The sequence below is a fragment of the Mobula birostris genome, chromosome 14 (genome assembly GCF_030028105.1).
Source record: "Mobula birostris isolate sMobBir1 chromosome 14, sMobBir1.hap1, whole genome shotgun sequence".
NCBI classification, from domain to species: domain Eukaryota; kingdom Metazoa; phylum Chordata; class Chondrichthyes; order Myliobatiformes; family Myliobatidae; genus Mobula; species Mobula birostris.
This window is the reverse complement of record NC_092383.1, coordinates 51042675-51059491: the sequence shown is the minus strand read 5'-3', so window position 1 is coordinate 51059491 and position 16817 is coordinate 51042675. Positions and strand designations below refer to the sequence as shown.

At 43.5% G+C, this 16817-nt stretch overlaps 1 protein-coding gene across 3 annotated transcripts in view; it reads left to right on the top strand.

Annotated features, from left to right (window-relative positions):
- Window positions 1-16817, top strand: part of LOC140209892 (bcl-2 homologous antagonist/killer-like) — a 121305-nt gene that overhangs the window by 95333 nt on the left and 9155 nt on the right. For all 3 annotated transcript variants that reach the window (XM_072278526.1, XM_072278527.1, XM_072278525.1), the window contains 2 exons: window positions 2622-2754; window positions 5777-5920. In XM_072278526.1, the coding sequence (XP_072134627.1) occupies window positions 2622-2754; window positions 5777-5920 (277 nt within the window). The remainder of the gene's footprint in view (window positions 1-2621; window positions 2755-5776; window positions 5921-16817) is intronic.

The window sequence follows — 16817 nt, the reverse complement described above, 5'->3', positions numbered from 1 at the left end:
TTTCAGTACATCTCACTAAAGAGAAGGAGTTATTAGGTGCCTTCGCAGGCCTAAAGATAGTTAAATCTGCTGGATCTTAATAACTGTATAGTAGGTTGTTATTGGAGGTACAAGAGAAATTTTTAAAACCTTTAGTAGTTGCAGATAAGGTGCTGATGATGATACCAAATGTGGAATCTTATATCCAAGATGGGCAGCAGAAGTAAGCTTGATTTGTGAATCTAACATCACTGGTAAGGAAGTTATTGGAACAAGTCTTCATGGGCAGGATTAACCTACACTTGAAAGAAGAGTTACTAATGAAGATGGTCACCTTGATTTAATTAAGGGAAAGTCCTGAATGAATTTTGAAGGGGAACGAAAGATGTTGAAGTCAGTGCAGTTGTAGTTTTGCAGTAATCTTCAGTAAGGCCCTTGACAAGATTCCATGTGGGAAATTAATCCAGATGTTTAGAGTGGGTTAATAGATTGGAGCCTAAATTAGCTTGGTGATGGAGATGGAAGGTGAAGCTCATAATTTTTGTGATTATGAGCCTGTGGTGCACTATAAGGATGGTGCTGCAACTATTGCTGCTTGTCATATGTGTTAATGATTTGGCTGTGAATGTCAGAGGTGTGATTTGTAAGCTTAAAGATGACACGGAAATTAGTAGTCGTGGATTGTCAGGAGATATTAATCAGTTTGTAAAACGGGCAGGTGGAGTTTAATCTGGATAAGTGTGAAATAATGCACTTTGGAAGAACTAAGGGCATGTTCAATGATTTTTACAATCCGAAGAAATATTGAGCAATAGGGTCTTTGTACAAGTCCAAAGATTGCTGAAATTGGCATCATGAGTAGATAAGGTCTGAAGATGTATGTTTTGCTAGGCTCAATAACTGAGGTGTCAGAGTACAAGGACAGGGAATTTGTTGTATAGCTGTATAAAATACTGGTTGGACTGTAGCTGGAGTACTGTGCAATTCTGTTTTTTACAAATGGAACCGTTGAATTGAAGACAGAGGAGAGTCACCAGAACACTTCCCAGAGTGGGGCACTTTGGTATGAGGAGAGACTGGTTTTGCTTTCCTTGGAGCAGAAGGACCTGAAGGAGAACCTGATTTAAGATATACAATATTTCCATGGGCATGGTTAGAATACATAATAAGAAACAAACCAGAAAATACTAGAAACACACAGTAGTTCAGCTAGCATCTGTGGAAAAAGAAATAGTTAATGGTTCAGACATGTGGTTTGAAATGTTGATTATAATTTTTCTTTCCTTCCAGATTACTACTTGAACTGTGACTTTTCAGCATTTTCTACTACTTCTGTTTCAGATATCCAGCATCAGCATTTAATAGGAAGAAACTTGCCTTAAAAATTAGAGGAAAAGGCTTGGAGGATAGATTCCACCCACCCCCACATCCAAAGAGTGGTTGTAATCTGAAATGTGCTGTCTGAGTGGATGGCAGAACCAAATACTTACAACAGTTCAGTATCTAGATCTGGGGTTCCCAATCTGGGGTCCACAGACCCCTCAGATAATGGTAGGGGTCCATGGCATTTTTTTAAAAAAAAGTTGGGAATGCCTGATCTGGATGAATATTTGAATTGCCAAGGTGGAGAAGGTTACAAACCATTTGCTAGCAAATTGGATTAGTGTTGAAGGGCAATAATGGTTGGTGTGGACCATGGATCACGGATATGTTTTGACCTGCACTGTGCTTTTTATGTAGCTATTTTACTTTATTCTACATTGTTATTATTTTCATGAATTAATCTATGAGCAGTATGCAAGACCAGCTTTTCACTGTATCTTGTACATGTGACATAATAAACCAATTCCACCATGAGACTTATCAAAGTTCATACAAAATGTTAATGAGATACAACAGTTATAATATCATTGAAGTTTATTTCTCATACGTTTTACAGGATCTTAACTCTGGATCCATTTATCATCAGTTTCATTACAGAAATTCTATTGTACAATTTATCTAGTAATCTAAGGAGGTCAGGACATGTCATGTACTTCAACTTAGTGTAATTGTGCCTATTTAAAGATTAAGTGTACCAACAGAAGGATCATGAAAGAGAAGGTTGTATTTCTGTTGTGACTATCCTGTTAAGCTGTTCCAATATGCTTTACAGTCAAAGTACCTTTGAAGTGTAGTTACTAATGTATCATGAGAAATATAGCAGCTAAATTCTGCACAGGAGGTCTTGCAAAGAATGTGATGAAGGCTAGCTCTTTTTTTGGGTTATTTAGTAACAAGTGCTGACCAAAAATGCCTGAAATATTCCTTTTGAAATGGAGCTAGAAAATCACTTGTACCTATCTGAGGTGGAGGTGTAGGCTAAATTTACATCTTATTGGAACATTAATATTGTTTGAATAGCCTGTCAACAGTTTTTTGCACAGATTATCAATTTTGGGGAAAACTAAGTAATTTGAATATGAAGGAATTTGTTGTCTTGTGTAAAGCTATATTTAATACAAGTACAATTTGCTTTAAATGCTGTGAAACAATACATTAGTCAAGGATGTATATCAAAAGACTTTCTGCTCATAATTGAAAAAAACAAATATAAAACCAGCACCTGTTACAATGCAACAGAGTACTGTTTGTGCTTCTAGAATTAGATGTTGTGGAAGAGACCGAAGATGTCTTCAGGAGTTATGTATTCTCCCGGTACTGCACAGAGAGGGAGGAACAAGGGGAGCTTCCAGATGATCCAGAGATAACCGGCATGCATCAGCCTACTGATAGGTAAATATTGGCATAATATGTCAACTTAAAGGTTTGATATAGGTGCAAATGCTAAATGAATACAATTCATAATAGAAGCAACCTCGATATAGATATTAATATACAGTAGACCCCCCCACCAACCAAAAAAAATGCCCTGATGCCAATCCCTGGGAAATGCTACTATTCATCTTCCTCCAGTCAGAAAACAACCATACATTATAACTGTTTTGATATGTAGATATGATATCAATGTCCTTTTATTGCCATCTCCTACCACTTTGCTGCTAAGGTATTAGAGAGCACTTCACCAAAAGGTTTCAGAGGTTGATGTACACCATATTCAGTGCATTATTGTCATCGGCGCTATATGTACCTTCATCAAAAATACTATCACAATTTTCCCTGAATAAATCCATGCTGATTTCCCTTGATCCATTTCCCTCCAGCTGGCTGTTAATCTGTTTTATGGCTGTTTACTTTAGAGAAGTTTCCTAAAGCAGTTCCAATAAATTTTTACTGCCCATCTAAATCAGAAGAACATTAAGATATTTCATCTCATCCTACCCATTTTCATTGCATGCAGGAATAACTAATATGGCGTGAGTAAAAGGATCTCATTTTTGTTTAGTTTTTGTTTTGATCATTTTGTGGAGTTCAGAGAAAAATTTAAGCTGTTGTAAATTAATTTAATAAAAGCATGCAAATAGAATCATGGACTGTGTAATTATTGCAAGATTTCATTTAGTCACATTTAGCATGTGCTCCATCTCTTCCAAATGTTCCAGTTTGTTTGGGTTTGACATAGAAGTAGGACATTCTTGGAATTAATCATTAATGCTGGATATACTCAGTAGGGTGGACAATGTCTATCAAGAGAAATATCCATTTCAGATATTTGCACATAAAGAAAAGATTGAAATCAAACTTGTTTCCTATTGCTAGGGTGGGATGGTGTGAACAGAGGGATTAGGGTAGAGACAACTCAAGCTAAGAGTACAATTTTTTTGCGAATAATATTGGCATGGATAGGGTTATGGCTAATAACAGAAAATGAGAAAATGATAAGAAATAAATCATTTTCAGATTGGCCATCAGTAACCAACAGGGTACCACAGAAATTAACTGTTCGTAATCTATGTTGATAACTTGGATGAAGGTACTGAATGTGCTGTAGCTAGATTTGCTGATAGAAAGGCAAGTTAGCAAGTTGTGAGAGGGATTCATTCTGCAAACAGATATGGGTAGGTTAAGAAATTGACAGATGGTGACCAGTTCCTGCAAATCCAGCAAGGAAATTTAGAATGCTGAGGATGCCCAGATGGTCAGGTATTGAGAGAGAAGCACAGTTAAGATTATAGACCAACCATTCGTTAGAACTGATCAATACTAATACCAACTGAAATTGTTGAGTTTGAAATAGTCCCGAGAGCTGTGACATGCCCAGTCAGAAGATGAGATGTCATGCATCGAACTTCACTATCGAATCAAAGCCACGCATAAGAGGCCAAATCAGAAAGTTAGAATGAATTTCAGAATGAATGAAAAGCAGCTTGAAGCTCAGGCTTGATCAGTCAAGTGCTGAATAGTTTGTGATGGAGTTCAACCCAGATAAGTGTGAGGTGGTTTATTTTGGTGGGTCAAATATGATGGCAGAATATTTTATTAATGGTAAGACTCTTGGCAGTGTGGAGGATCAGAGGGATCTTGGGGTCTGAGTCCATAGGACACTCAAAGCTGCTGCGCAGGTTGACTCTGTGATTAAGAAAGCATATGGTGCATTGGCCTTCATCAATCGTGGGATTGAGTTTAGGAGGTGCAAGGTAATGTTGCAGCTATATAGGACCCTGGTCAGACCCCACTTGGAGTACTGTGCTCAGCTCTGGTTGCCTCACTACAGGAAGGATGTGGAAACCGTAGAAAGGGTGCAGAGATTTACAAGGATGTTGCCTGGATTGGGGTGCATGCCTTATGAGAATAGGTTAAGTGAACTCGGGCTTTTTTCCTTGGAATGACGGAGGATGAGAGGTGATCTGATAGAGGTGTATAAGATGATGAGAGGCTTGATCATGTGGATAGTCAGAGACTTTTTCTGAGGGCTGAAATGGCTAGCATGAGAGGATATAGTTTTAAGGTGCTTGGAAGTACAAAGGTTTGTAGTTACGGAGGTGATGACTGGTAAGTTTTTACGCAGACAGTGGTGAGTGCATGGAATGGGCTACTAGCAATGGTGGTGGAGGCGGATACGATAAGGTCTTTTAAGAGATACCTGGACAGCTCCATGGAGCTCAGAAAAATAGAAGGCTGTGGGTAACCCTAGGTAATTTCTAAGGTAAGGACATGTTCGGCACAGCTTTGTGAGTTGAAGGGCCTGCATTGTGCTGTAGGTTTTTTATGTTTCTATAATAGAGCAAAGTGGTCACCCAATTTTCGTTTGTTTCTTTTTCCCCCCATTGTACAGCTCTGTGGTCTACTTCCCGCACCAAATGCAATACATTAAATTAGCGGACTGTTGCTTCACCAGGGTAGGCAGGTTAGGTTCTTGAATGACAGGAAAGAGGTGAAAGGACAGGTATCGTGAGAAGGGCGAAAGGGTATTGGTGGAGATGGAAAACTGAACCATGAAATCAGAGGAGAGAGCTTTTCAGAATGCTGAAAGAAGGGATGATGTATCTGTTACCAGTACCACCTTGAAGGTGGTGAAAATTAGATCATGATGCATTCAATGTGGAAGCTAAAGATTGGAGTGTGTGGATGGGACAGTACCCTTGCTGTTGGTTAGAGGAGTGCTAAGAACAGAAGTGTGAGGCATGGAGCAGATGCAGATAGAAGCCCTATTGCTCACAGCTCAGAGTTGCACTACTGAATTTCTTCCCCACCCTGGTTCTGAGAAAGTGATTAACCAGAAACATTAACTGCTTTTTCCTCTAATCCACAAATGCTGCCTAACCTGAAACTGTCCAACAGGTTGTTTATTTCAGACTTTTGGCATCATGATTTGAGTTTCCCCTGTTACATTCCTTTTTTAACTTTTAACAACCAGTACTCCAGCTCTTGTAGGGCGGCAACTTGCTGTTATTGGAGATGACATCAATCGAAGATATGACCTGGAGTTCCACAATTTGTTGTCAAGGCTGCCACTGAATGCACAAAATGCCTATGATTACTTCTGCAAAATAGCCGATGGGTAAGCTTCGATTGTGAAATCAAACTCTGCTTAACATAGAGCATGCAGTAGTTTGTATATGAATCTGCCTTTACATTTTAAACAGTTTACTGATACATTTAATCTGATAAATTTAATACTTTTAACTAAATAATTTGATGGTATTTGGTCCTACTTAAAACACAAGAGTCATCACTTGTGCTCAGTGTGACAAACAAAATGACAATGTTACCAAATGCCCTTTTTATGGTAAAACAAGTTCTTTTAATTCGAAGATGTCACTATTCAGCAAATTGTGAAATGGTTTTGTGAACAAGGATATGAATGAGTTAAAGCAGGTCAGAGGAATGAAATATTGCTTAAGTTGCAATTATTGCAAGAATATAAATCGTGAATCAAGATGACCCAGCAAAGCCACATCCTCTGGAATCCACTTGCAATCATTCTATCACACAGCCACCTGAATGAGACGTTCAAAGTAAATTTTATTATCAAAGTACACCATATGCAAAACTGAAGTTCATTTTATTCTGGGCATATTATTTTTAAGGTATGCAATGTTCCATTTTCCACCTGTGATAGATGCTTCTTTGCTTGCGGTGATCAGGAGGGAAGAAGAGTCCTCAGGAGGGGTGGCATGATTGTTGGTGACTGTAGAGGACAACTCTAGATGTGCAGACTGGCACAGTAGGGACACAGGAACAGCTGGGATGCGGGCACTTGGGTAGTAGGATTCTTCCTGCATCTCCTCTTCTCTTCAGCATTGACTCTTCTGGACTCAAAATCCTTGGCTGCTCCATGGATCAGGGTTCTCCAGCAGTGTCTGTCACAAGCCAGCTGCTGCCATTCGTTGACCTTGAAGTTTGCCTGAGAGCTGCTGCTTAAGTTGGTCTTTGTATCTCTTGCGCGGGGCACCATGATCTCTTTTGCCTTGAGAGTACTGCTTTTGGTAACCTGGAGCTGTCCATGCAAGATACATGGCCTGACCAACAGAGCTGCTTGAGCAGCAAAGTGGCTTCAATGCTTGAAAGTTGAGCCTTTTCCAGGACCTCATTGTTGGAGACATGATCCTGCCAGCTGATACCCATGGTGGAGCGGAGTCAAAGCTGATGAAAGTGATCAAGCAACTGGATTTGCTTGTGGTATACGACCCAGGCTTCGGAGCCTTGGAGCAGTGTTGTAACAATGGCAGCCCTGTTCAGATGGATTTCTGTGGACAGATGCAGCTGGTAGTTCTTCCACACATATTTCTGGAGGCGCCTGAAGGCACTGCTGGTTCTGGCGAGTCGATTGTCAACGTCCCTTACTACCATAGCGTTGTTGGAGATGATGCTGCCGAGATAGGTGAACTGCTCAACCGTACTGTGAGGGTGGTTGTCAATGGTTATCCGAGGTGGGTTGTAAACGCCACGAGGGGGCTTCTGAGCATCATTGTTTTCTTCAGACTGACCATTAACCTGAATGTCCTTGCAGCCTTGTCAAACTGAGTGACTGCAGCCTGTAATCCATCTGCTATGTGTTATGAGGAGAGCACAGTTGTCCACACATAGTAGCTCGAGAATGGGCTCCAGCATGGTTTTTGTTGGGCGTGAAGGCAGTGGAGTTGTATGTACTTCAGTCTGTGCAGAACTAAATGTAGATGCTCTCCAAGGTGTCTCTTTAACATGCTGGAAAGGATGACAAAGGGCGTTGGTGCCAAAACACAGCCTTGTTTCATGCTGGTACTGATGGGGAATGGGTCAGACAGGTCACCATTGTGTTTAACCTGACTGCTTTGGTCCTTAATGGAGCTGCAGAAGGATGGTGAGGTACTTCAGGGGACAGCTGAGCTTCGACAGAATCTTCCTGAGACCATCGTAGCTGACTGTGTCAATCCCTGACTATACAGTCCTATGTTCTGTTCACGATACTTCTTCTGTATCTGGTTCAGCATGAAGATCATGTCAGATGTGCCTCTGTTCGCTCTGAATCTGCACTGACTCTGTGAGGTTGCCTTCGGCAATGGTAGAGATGATTCTGGCAAGGATCTTCCCAGCAGTGGATAACAGGGCAACAACTCTGTAGTTTGAGCAATCGATTTCTCCCCTTTGATCTTGTACTGATAGACAGCTACAGCTTTGCGTAGGTCATTTGAGACTGGATCTTTCACCTAACTGTGTATCTCTTTGACAACAGAGTCTGTGCAATGTGGGAGCATATACATTTACAGGGTGACAAATTGATTGTCTTGCAGTGGGAGTTGCAGGGAAATGAATCGATCAGATCGTCCAACTGGTAGGCTTTGAAACTTATTGACAATGGTGTTTTTGATCATGAAGCCCACCCCTGAGAAGCTGTTCTTGTTGCGGCTTCTGCCTGACCAGAAGAAAGTGTAGCCTGTACCATGCTCTATCAAGGGTCGTTGATCTGGTAAATGTACTTCACTTATAACAGAAATGTCAATGGCCAGCTGAGCTAGTTCTCATGCCACAATGTCCTGCATTGTGCGTACATTCCAGCACACAATTTTGAAATGTGTGTTTCTTTTTTGGGGCACCACCTTTTCCAGCTCCATCTTCATTTGGAGCAAGCCGTGTTATACCTGAAGAGGGCTGCTTGGTCACCCAGAGGGCTGCCGAATATTGTTGTTGCCTCAGGTCAACAGACAGTTGACCCATGGGTTTGAGCCGCCTACATGCAAAGTTGAGACTGTGACTTCCAATGTCATCCAGCACCTGTTGTTTCGTCTGCACCTGTCGTTTCGCCCCCTTCTCCATCGCTGTAGGGCTTTTCTTCCTGCCTGTACTGCATAGGCTTATACTGAGGATCAGATTCCACTCTTTAGGCCGGGGGCATTCCACAGTGAGCTGCGAAAACTGTGGCAACCATAAGGCTGGAGCCCAGCCTGCCCACTCAATTACTCAGTCATGCCATGACATAGCAAACTCAGAAAGAACAGGGATGCAAACACGAGGAAATCTGCAGATGCTGGAATTTCAAGCAACACACATAAAAGTTGCTGGTGAACGCAGCAGGCCAGGTAGCATCTCTAGGAAGGGGTACGGTCAACGTTTCGGGCCAAGACCCTTCATCAGGACTAACTGAAAGAAGAGCTAGTAAGAGATTTGAAAGTGGAAGGAGAGGAGGAGATCCGAAATGATAGGAGAAGACAGGAGGGGAAGGGATGGAGCCAAAAGCTGGACAGTTGATTGGCAAAAGGGATATGAGAGGATCATGGGACAGGAGGCCTAGGGAAAAAGAAAAGGGGGAGGGGGGTAAGCCCAGAGGATGGGCAAGGGGTATAGTGAGAGGGACAGAGGAAGAAAAAGGAGACAAAGAAAAAGAATGTGTGTATATAAATAAATAAATACTGGATGAGGTACGGGGGGAGGTGGGGCATTAGCGGAAGTTAGAGAAGTCAATGTTCATGCCATCAGTTTGGAGGCTATCCAGACAGAATATAAGGTGTTGTTCCTCCAACCTGAGTGTGGCTTCATCTTGACAGTAGAGGAGGTAGTGGATAGACATGTCAGAATGGGAATGGGATGTGGAATTAAAATGTGTGGCCACTGGGAGATCCTGCTTTCTCTGGCGGACAGAGCGTAGGTGTTCAGCGAAACGGTCTCCCAGTCTGCGTCGGGTCTCGCCAATATATAGAAGGCCGCATCGGGAGCACCGGACGCAAGGAACAGGGATGCCGCTTGAACTGCAGGAGAAGACCATATGTGAGTGACCTCTGCATGGCAAGCCAAACAGTGGTCCTGCGGTGATCACAACATCTGGAAACGAGATGCTGTGGGAGACACTTCATCATCCTTAAGTGAGCAGGACATCCAGCCCTGGACTTGTCTTCGAGCCCCTCCAGAAATATGTGGACGAACCACCAGCTGCGTCTGTCCACAAAAATCCAGGAGTATAGGTCTGCTGTCTTCACAACACTGCTGTACGGCTCTGAAGCCTGTGTCTTGTACTGCAAGCAAATCCAGTTGCTCGAGTGCTTCCATCAGTGCTGCCTCTACTCCATAATAACATAGAGAATCTACAGCACAATACAGGCCCTTCGGCCCACAAAGTTGTGCTGAAAATGCCCCTACCTTAGAAATTACTAGGCTTACCTATAGCCCTCTATTTTTCTAAGCTCCATGTACCTATCCAAAAGTCTCTTAAAAGACCCTATCGTATCCGCCTCCACCATTGTTGCTGGCAGCCCATTCCAGGCACTCACCACTCTGTGAGTGAAAAACCTATCCCTGACATCTCCTCTGTACCTACTCCCCAGCAACTTAAACCTGTGTCCTCTTGTAGCAACCATTTCAGCCCTGGGGAAAAAGCCTCTGACTATCCACACAATCAGTTCCTCTCATCGTCTTATACACCTCTACCAGGTCACCTCTCATCCTCCGTCGCTCCAAGGAGAAAAGGCTGAGTTCACTCAACCTATTCTCATAAAGGCATGCTCCCCAACCCAGGCAACATCCTTGTAAATCTCCTCTGCACCCTTTCTATGGCTTCCACTTGCTTCCTGCAGTGAGACAATCAGAACTGAGCACAGTACTCCAAGTGGGGTCTGACCAGGGTCCTCTATAGTTGCAACATTACCTCTCGGCTCCTAAATTCGAATCCACGATTGATGGAGGCCTATACACCATATGCTTTCTTAACCACAGAGTCAACCTGCGCAGCTGCTTTGAGCGTCCTATGGACACAGACCCCGTGATCCCTCTGATCCTCCACACTGCCAAGAGTCTTACCATTAATACTATATTCTGCCATCATATTTGACCTACCAAAATGAACCACTTCATACTTATCTGGGTTGAACTCCATCAGCCAACTTTTGCATCCTATCAATGTCCCGGTGTCACCTCTGACAGCCCTCCACACTACCCACAACACCTCCAACCTTTGTGTCATCAGCAAACTTACTAACCTATCCCTTCACTTCCTCATCCAGGTTATTTATAAAAGTCACAAAGAGTAAGGGTCCCAGAACAGATCCCTGAGGCACACCACTGGTGACTGACCTCCATGCAGAATATGACCCGTCTACAACCACTCTTTGCCTTCTGTGGGCAAGCCGGTTCTAGATCTGCAAAGCAATGTCCCCTTGGATCCCATGCCTCCTTACTTTCTCAGTAAGCCTTGCATGGGGTACCTTATCAAATGCCTTGCTGAAATCCATATACACTACATCTACTGCTCTTCCTTCATCAATGTGTTTTGTCACATCGTCAAAAAATTCAATCGTGCCTGTAATCCTGCCTCTTGGGATTTTTTCCATCAACTTACCAACCACTGAAGTAAGACTCACTGGTCTTTAATTTCTTGGGCTATCTCTACTCCCTTTCTTGAATAAAGGAACAATATCCGCAACCCTCCAATCCTCCGGAACCTCTCCCATCCCCATTGATGATGAAAAGATCATTGTCAGAGGCTCAGTAATCTCCTCCCTCGCCTCCCACAGTAGCCTGGGGTACATCTCAGCCGGTCCCGGTGACTTATCCAACTTGATACTTTCCAAATTTCCAGCGCATCCTCTTTCTTAATATCTACATGCTCAAACTTTTCAGTCTGCTGCAAGTCATCACTACAATCACCAAGATCCTTTTCCATTGTGAATACTGAAGTAAAATATTCATCAAGTACCTCTGCTGTTTCCTCCAGTTCCATACATAATTCCCCACTGTCACACTTGATAGGTCCTATTCTTTCATGTCTTATCCCCTTGTTCCTCACTTACTTGTAGAGTGCCTTGGGGTTTTCCTTAATCCTGCCCGCCAAGGCCTTCTCATGGCCCCTTCTGGCTCTCCTAATTTCCTTCTTAAGCTCGTTCCTATTAGACTTATAATCTTCTAGATCTCTAACATTACGTTGCTCTCTGAACCTTTTGTAAGCTTTTCTTTTCTTCTTGACTAGACTTATTACAGCCTCTGTACACCACGGTTCCTGTACCCTACCATAACTTCCCTGTCTCATTGGAACATACCTATGCAGAACTCCACACGAATATCCCCTGAACATTTTCCACATTTCTTCCGTACTTTTCCCTGAGAACATCTGTTTCCAATTTAAGCTTCCAATTTCCTGCCTGATAGCCTCATAATTCCCCTTACTCCAATTAAACGCTGTTCTAACTTGTCTGTTCCTATCTCTCTCCAATGCTATTGTAAAGGAGATAAAATTATGATCACTATCTCCAAAATGCTGTCCCACTGAGAGACCTGACACCTGACTAGGTTCATTTCCCAATACCAAATCAAGTACAGCCTCTCCTCTTGTAAGCTTATCTGCATATTGTGTCAAGAAACCTTCCTGAACACACCTAACAAATTCCACCCCATCTAAACCCCTTGCTCTAGGGAGATACCAATCGATATTTGGGAAATTAAAATCTCCTGTCACGACAACTCTTATTGTTACACCTTACCAGGATCTGTTTCCCTATCTGCTTCCCGATATCCCTGTTACTATTGGGCGGTTTATAAAAAAAAATACCCAGTAAAGTTATTGTCCCCTTCCTGTTCCTAACCTCCACCCACAGAGACTCCGTAGACAATTGTTCCATGGCATCCGCCTTTTCTGCAGCCGTGACACTATCTCTGATCAACAGTGCCACGCCCCCACCTCTTTTGCCTCCCTCCCTGTCATTTCTGAAACATCTCAAACCTGGCACTTGAAGTAACCATCCCTGAACCATCTAAGTCTCTGTAATGGCCACCACATCATATCTCCAAGTACTGATCCACGCTCTAAGCTCATCCGCTTTGTTCACAACACTCCTTGCGTTAAAATAGACGCATCTCAAACCTTTGGTCTGAGCACATCCCTTCTCTATCACCTGCCTATCCTCCCTCTCGCATTGTCTACAAGCTTTCTCTATTTGTGAGCCAACCTCCTCTTCCCCAGTCTCTTCAGTTCGGTTTCCACCCCCAACAACTCTAGTTTAAACTCTCCCCAGTAGTCTTAGCAAACCACCCCGCCAGGATATTGGTCCCCCTGGGATTCAAGTGCAACCGGTCCTTTTTGTACAGGTTACACCTGCCCCAAAAGAGGTCCCACTGATCCAGAAATCTGAATCCCTGCCCCCTGCTCCAATCCCTCAGCCATGCATTTATCCTCCACCTCATTATATTCCTATTCTCACTGTCGTGTGGCACAGGCAGTAATCCTGGAATTACTACCTTTGTGGTTCTGCTTCTCAACTTCCTTCCTAACTCCCTGTATTTTTTTTGCAGGAGCTCTTCCCTTTTTCTACCTATGTCATTGGTACCAATATGTACCACAACCTCTGGGCCTTCTCCCTCCCACTGCAGGATATCTTGGACACGATCTGAAACATCCCAGACCCTGGTACCTGGGAGGCAAACTACCATTCGAGTTTCTTTTCTGCGTCCACAGAATCGCCTTTCTGGCCCCCTAACTATAGAGTCCCCTATCACTACTGCCTTCCACTTCCTTTCCCTACCCTTCTGAGCCACAGGGCCAGACAGGCACGGCCACTGTCGCTTCCCCCAGGTAGGCTGTCCCCCCACAGCAGTACTCAAACATGAGTACTTATTGTCAAGGGGTACAGCCACAGGAGTACTCTCTAGTACCTGGCTCTTCCCCTTCCCCCTCCTGCCTGTTACCCACTCGTCTGTCTCCTGTGGCCCCGGTGTGAGCACCTGCCTATAACTCCTTTCTATCACCTCCTCACTCTCCCCCACCAGGTGAAGGTCATTGAGCTGCATCTCCAGTTCCCTAACTCGGTTCCTTAGGAGCTGCAGCTCGACACACCTGGTGCAGACAAAGCCGTCTGGGAGGCTGGGAGACTCCAGGACCTCCTACATCTGACACCGAGGACAGAAAACTGGCCTCACACACATACTTCCTCCTTTCCGCAAATAACAGCGGTAAGCCTACCTTACCTCGTCACATTACCGCCTAAGCCTGTAGAGCCAAAGCCCTATCACTCTGCAGCCTCTCACTCTGCTGCCTGCTGGATATGGCAGTCTTTTTAAACCTTTCATGCTCTACTGGCTGACGTCACCGCCTGCGTAGTCTTGCCTCTCTTTCACCCCGACTGGTAAAAACTGCCTTGGCTTTGAAAATCAGCTGTTCACTCGCAGCCTTCTTGCTCCGGTATCAGCTGACAGGATCATATCCCCAACAAAAAGAATCTTTAAAAAATGCATATTGTGAATGGCATCTTCAACCTGAAAAATTTTATTTCCTTTTCTTTCCACAAACCCTTCCAAGAGAAATAGATGGAACAATTCTGGATATTTCCTTGCAACGTACACAAAATGCTGGAGAAACTCAGCATCTATGGGGGGAGAAAAGTGCAGTTGACGTTTCGGGCTGAGACTGAGTCCTGCTGAAGGGTCTCAGCCGGAAACATCAACTGTACTTTTTTCCATAGATGCTGCCTGGTCTACTGCTGAGTTCCTCCATCATTTTGTGTGTGTGTGTGTGTTGCTTGGATTTCCAGCATCTGCAGGTTTTCTCTTGTTTGTGACTGGATATTTCCTTATTTATTTTTCTGTTATCCTAGGAATAATTTTACCAATTTTTCATAATTATTCTCCCATCAATGTCATTTCCCCTGATATCTGTTCTGAGATTTTCTATTCACAAATATTTTGGGTATCATTCATATAGTTTGGACTAATTGGGTCTAAGAAGTTAAATATTTGAAATGGGTTCCTGGACTGAATTGATTTTAACATGCATAATTCATGTTTATGACTGAACAGTACAGTATGGAAACATGCCCTTTTGCCCACCAAATGTGCACTGACCATGATTCTGATCTATACTAATCACATCTACCTGTACATACCCCTCTGTTCACTGCCCTCTGCTATCATATCTGTTTCTGCCAGCTCCCCGGCAGTGCATTCCAGACACTTGTCACTCCATGTATACCTTGTTGTACAAATCTCCTTTGAACTTTCTCCATCTCACCATAAACCTATGCTCTCTAGTGTTTGGCACTTCCAACTGGGGGAAGACAAAGGTGGTGCGTTCGCTTGCAGTGGCTTCCAAAGGTGTTGTTTTCCTTTTTTTAATGCATTTTTACGAGCTCAAGACCCTGCTAAGCGTTAAGAACTTGAAGTGCTGGAAGTCCAATTCATTGATTTATTGGTGGGCGGTGGAGCAGTGGCGTGGCCTCTGGTGAAGCGAGGACTGGGCCTCAAGCTGTGATATCGCCAGTTTACGGGAGAGAGGCGTCAGAGTCGGTGTGTCATCAAAGCTGAAGTTAGTGACTTAGCAGAAGACAAGCCATATTGTGTTCGACTGCAGATTTATGCAACATTCATGGATTCAAGGTCTTGGACTGTATTTTCGTATGACTGTTTTTACTGCTAGATGTGCTTTGTGCTGAGTGTGACTGTTAATTCTGTGTTTTGCACCTAGGCTCCAGAGTAATGCTGTTTCATTTGACTGTACAGGTTTCCCCCGCCATCCGAAGGTAGAGCGTTCCTATGAAACAGCCGGAATGACGTAAAGCAAAGAAGCAATTACCATTTATTTATATGGGAAAATCTTGTGAGCGTTCGCAGACCCAAAAGTAACCTATCAAATAATACATAAAACCTAAAATAACAGTAACATATAGTAAAAGTAGGAATGATATGATAAATACACACCGATATAAAGTAGAAATACTTCCCTACAACGATTGCCTGCACAGATCTCCGTCGCGAAATCCGTAGCGAAAATCTCACGCAAGCGCTATGGGCAAAAACACTCTCTCCAGTAACCTTTAAGTTATGAAGCTGCCAAATCATACCAAATAACACGTAAAAATACATAGCCTATATAAAGTAGAAATAATGTATGTACAGTGTAGTATCACTTTTGGGAATGGGGAAGACAGCGAGCACACTGATGATGGTGTGTTAGACTGAGTCGCCGGAGTTTGGGTGGTGCAGTGGCCCCCACCCTCCGGGCAGCGACCCAATACTGGTCAGCGAAGAACGCAGCGGTGCAGCAGTAGCCAGGAGGCACACAGCACATCTTTAAGAAAAAAGCCAAAATAAACATGCATTGCCTCTGATCTGGGCCGAAAATTACGTGCTGGGCGGCACCTAATTAATTAGCATGTTTATTTTGGCTTTTTTTTTTAAAGATGTGTTGTGTGCCTCCCGGCTACCGCTGCATTCTCCACGAATCGGTATCTGTCCGCGGCCTGAGGGTTGGAGTGGTGGGACACTGAGGTGTTATCTGTTTCCATCAGGGCAGGCAGCTCATCTTCTCCTCTGACTGCCCGCCTCGATGTTGAAGGTGGAGGTTTGTCATCTGCTGTAGCTGATGTGGAAGGCTTGCTTGACTGCTGAGCCTCGCGCATTTTTCTATCATACAGTTCTTTGTAAGCACTCAAACCATCCTGCAAATATCCCCTAAACCTACGTACCCTTTCAAAATTAAAGTCGTACTTTATCATTGCAGCGAAAATCTCAGGCAATTGCTTCACTTTCGCTACTGCATTTGGTTTCGATTGTTATCTTTTCCTCTTACAATTGCATCAGCTCTTCATCTATCAGTTCTTGGTCATGGGATGCCAAAACCTCTTCAACATCATCTTCACCAGCTTCCACAAGCCATACTCACTTTGTCCTTACTTCATTCACCACGATCGAAACGCTTAATTATGTCTAGTTTTACGCTAAGTGTAACACCCTTACGAGCTCTTTCAGACTTTTCCGATACCTTAGAACTCACTTTGCTAATGGCTACTCACAGGTACGTGTTTAAGCAATGCCGGCGAGAATGCCGTTTCGAATCTGGGGGAGAGTGGCTGCACGGGACGCGCGCTGCTTTTTTCGCGCACTGATTTTTTATCACGTGCTGATTTTTTTCGTAACAGTGAAAACACCTGCTGTTAGCAAAAACAGGGAACTAATTTAGGTCTTTCATAACAGTGAGGTTTCGTAAAGCAAACGTTCGTAAAGCG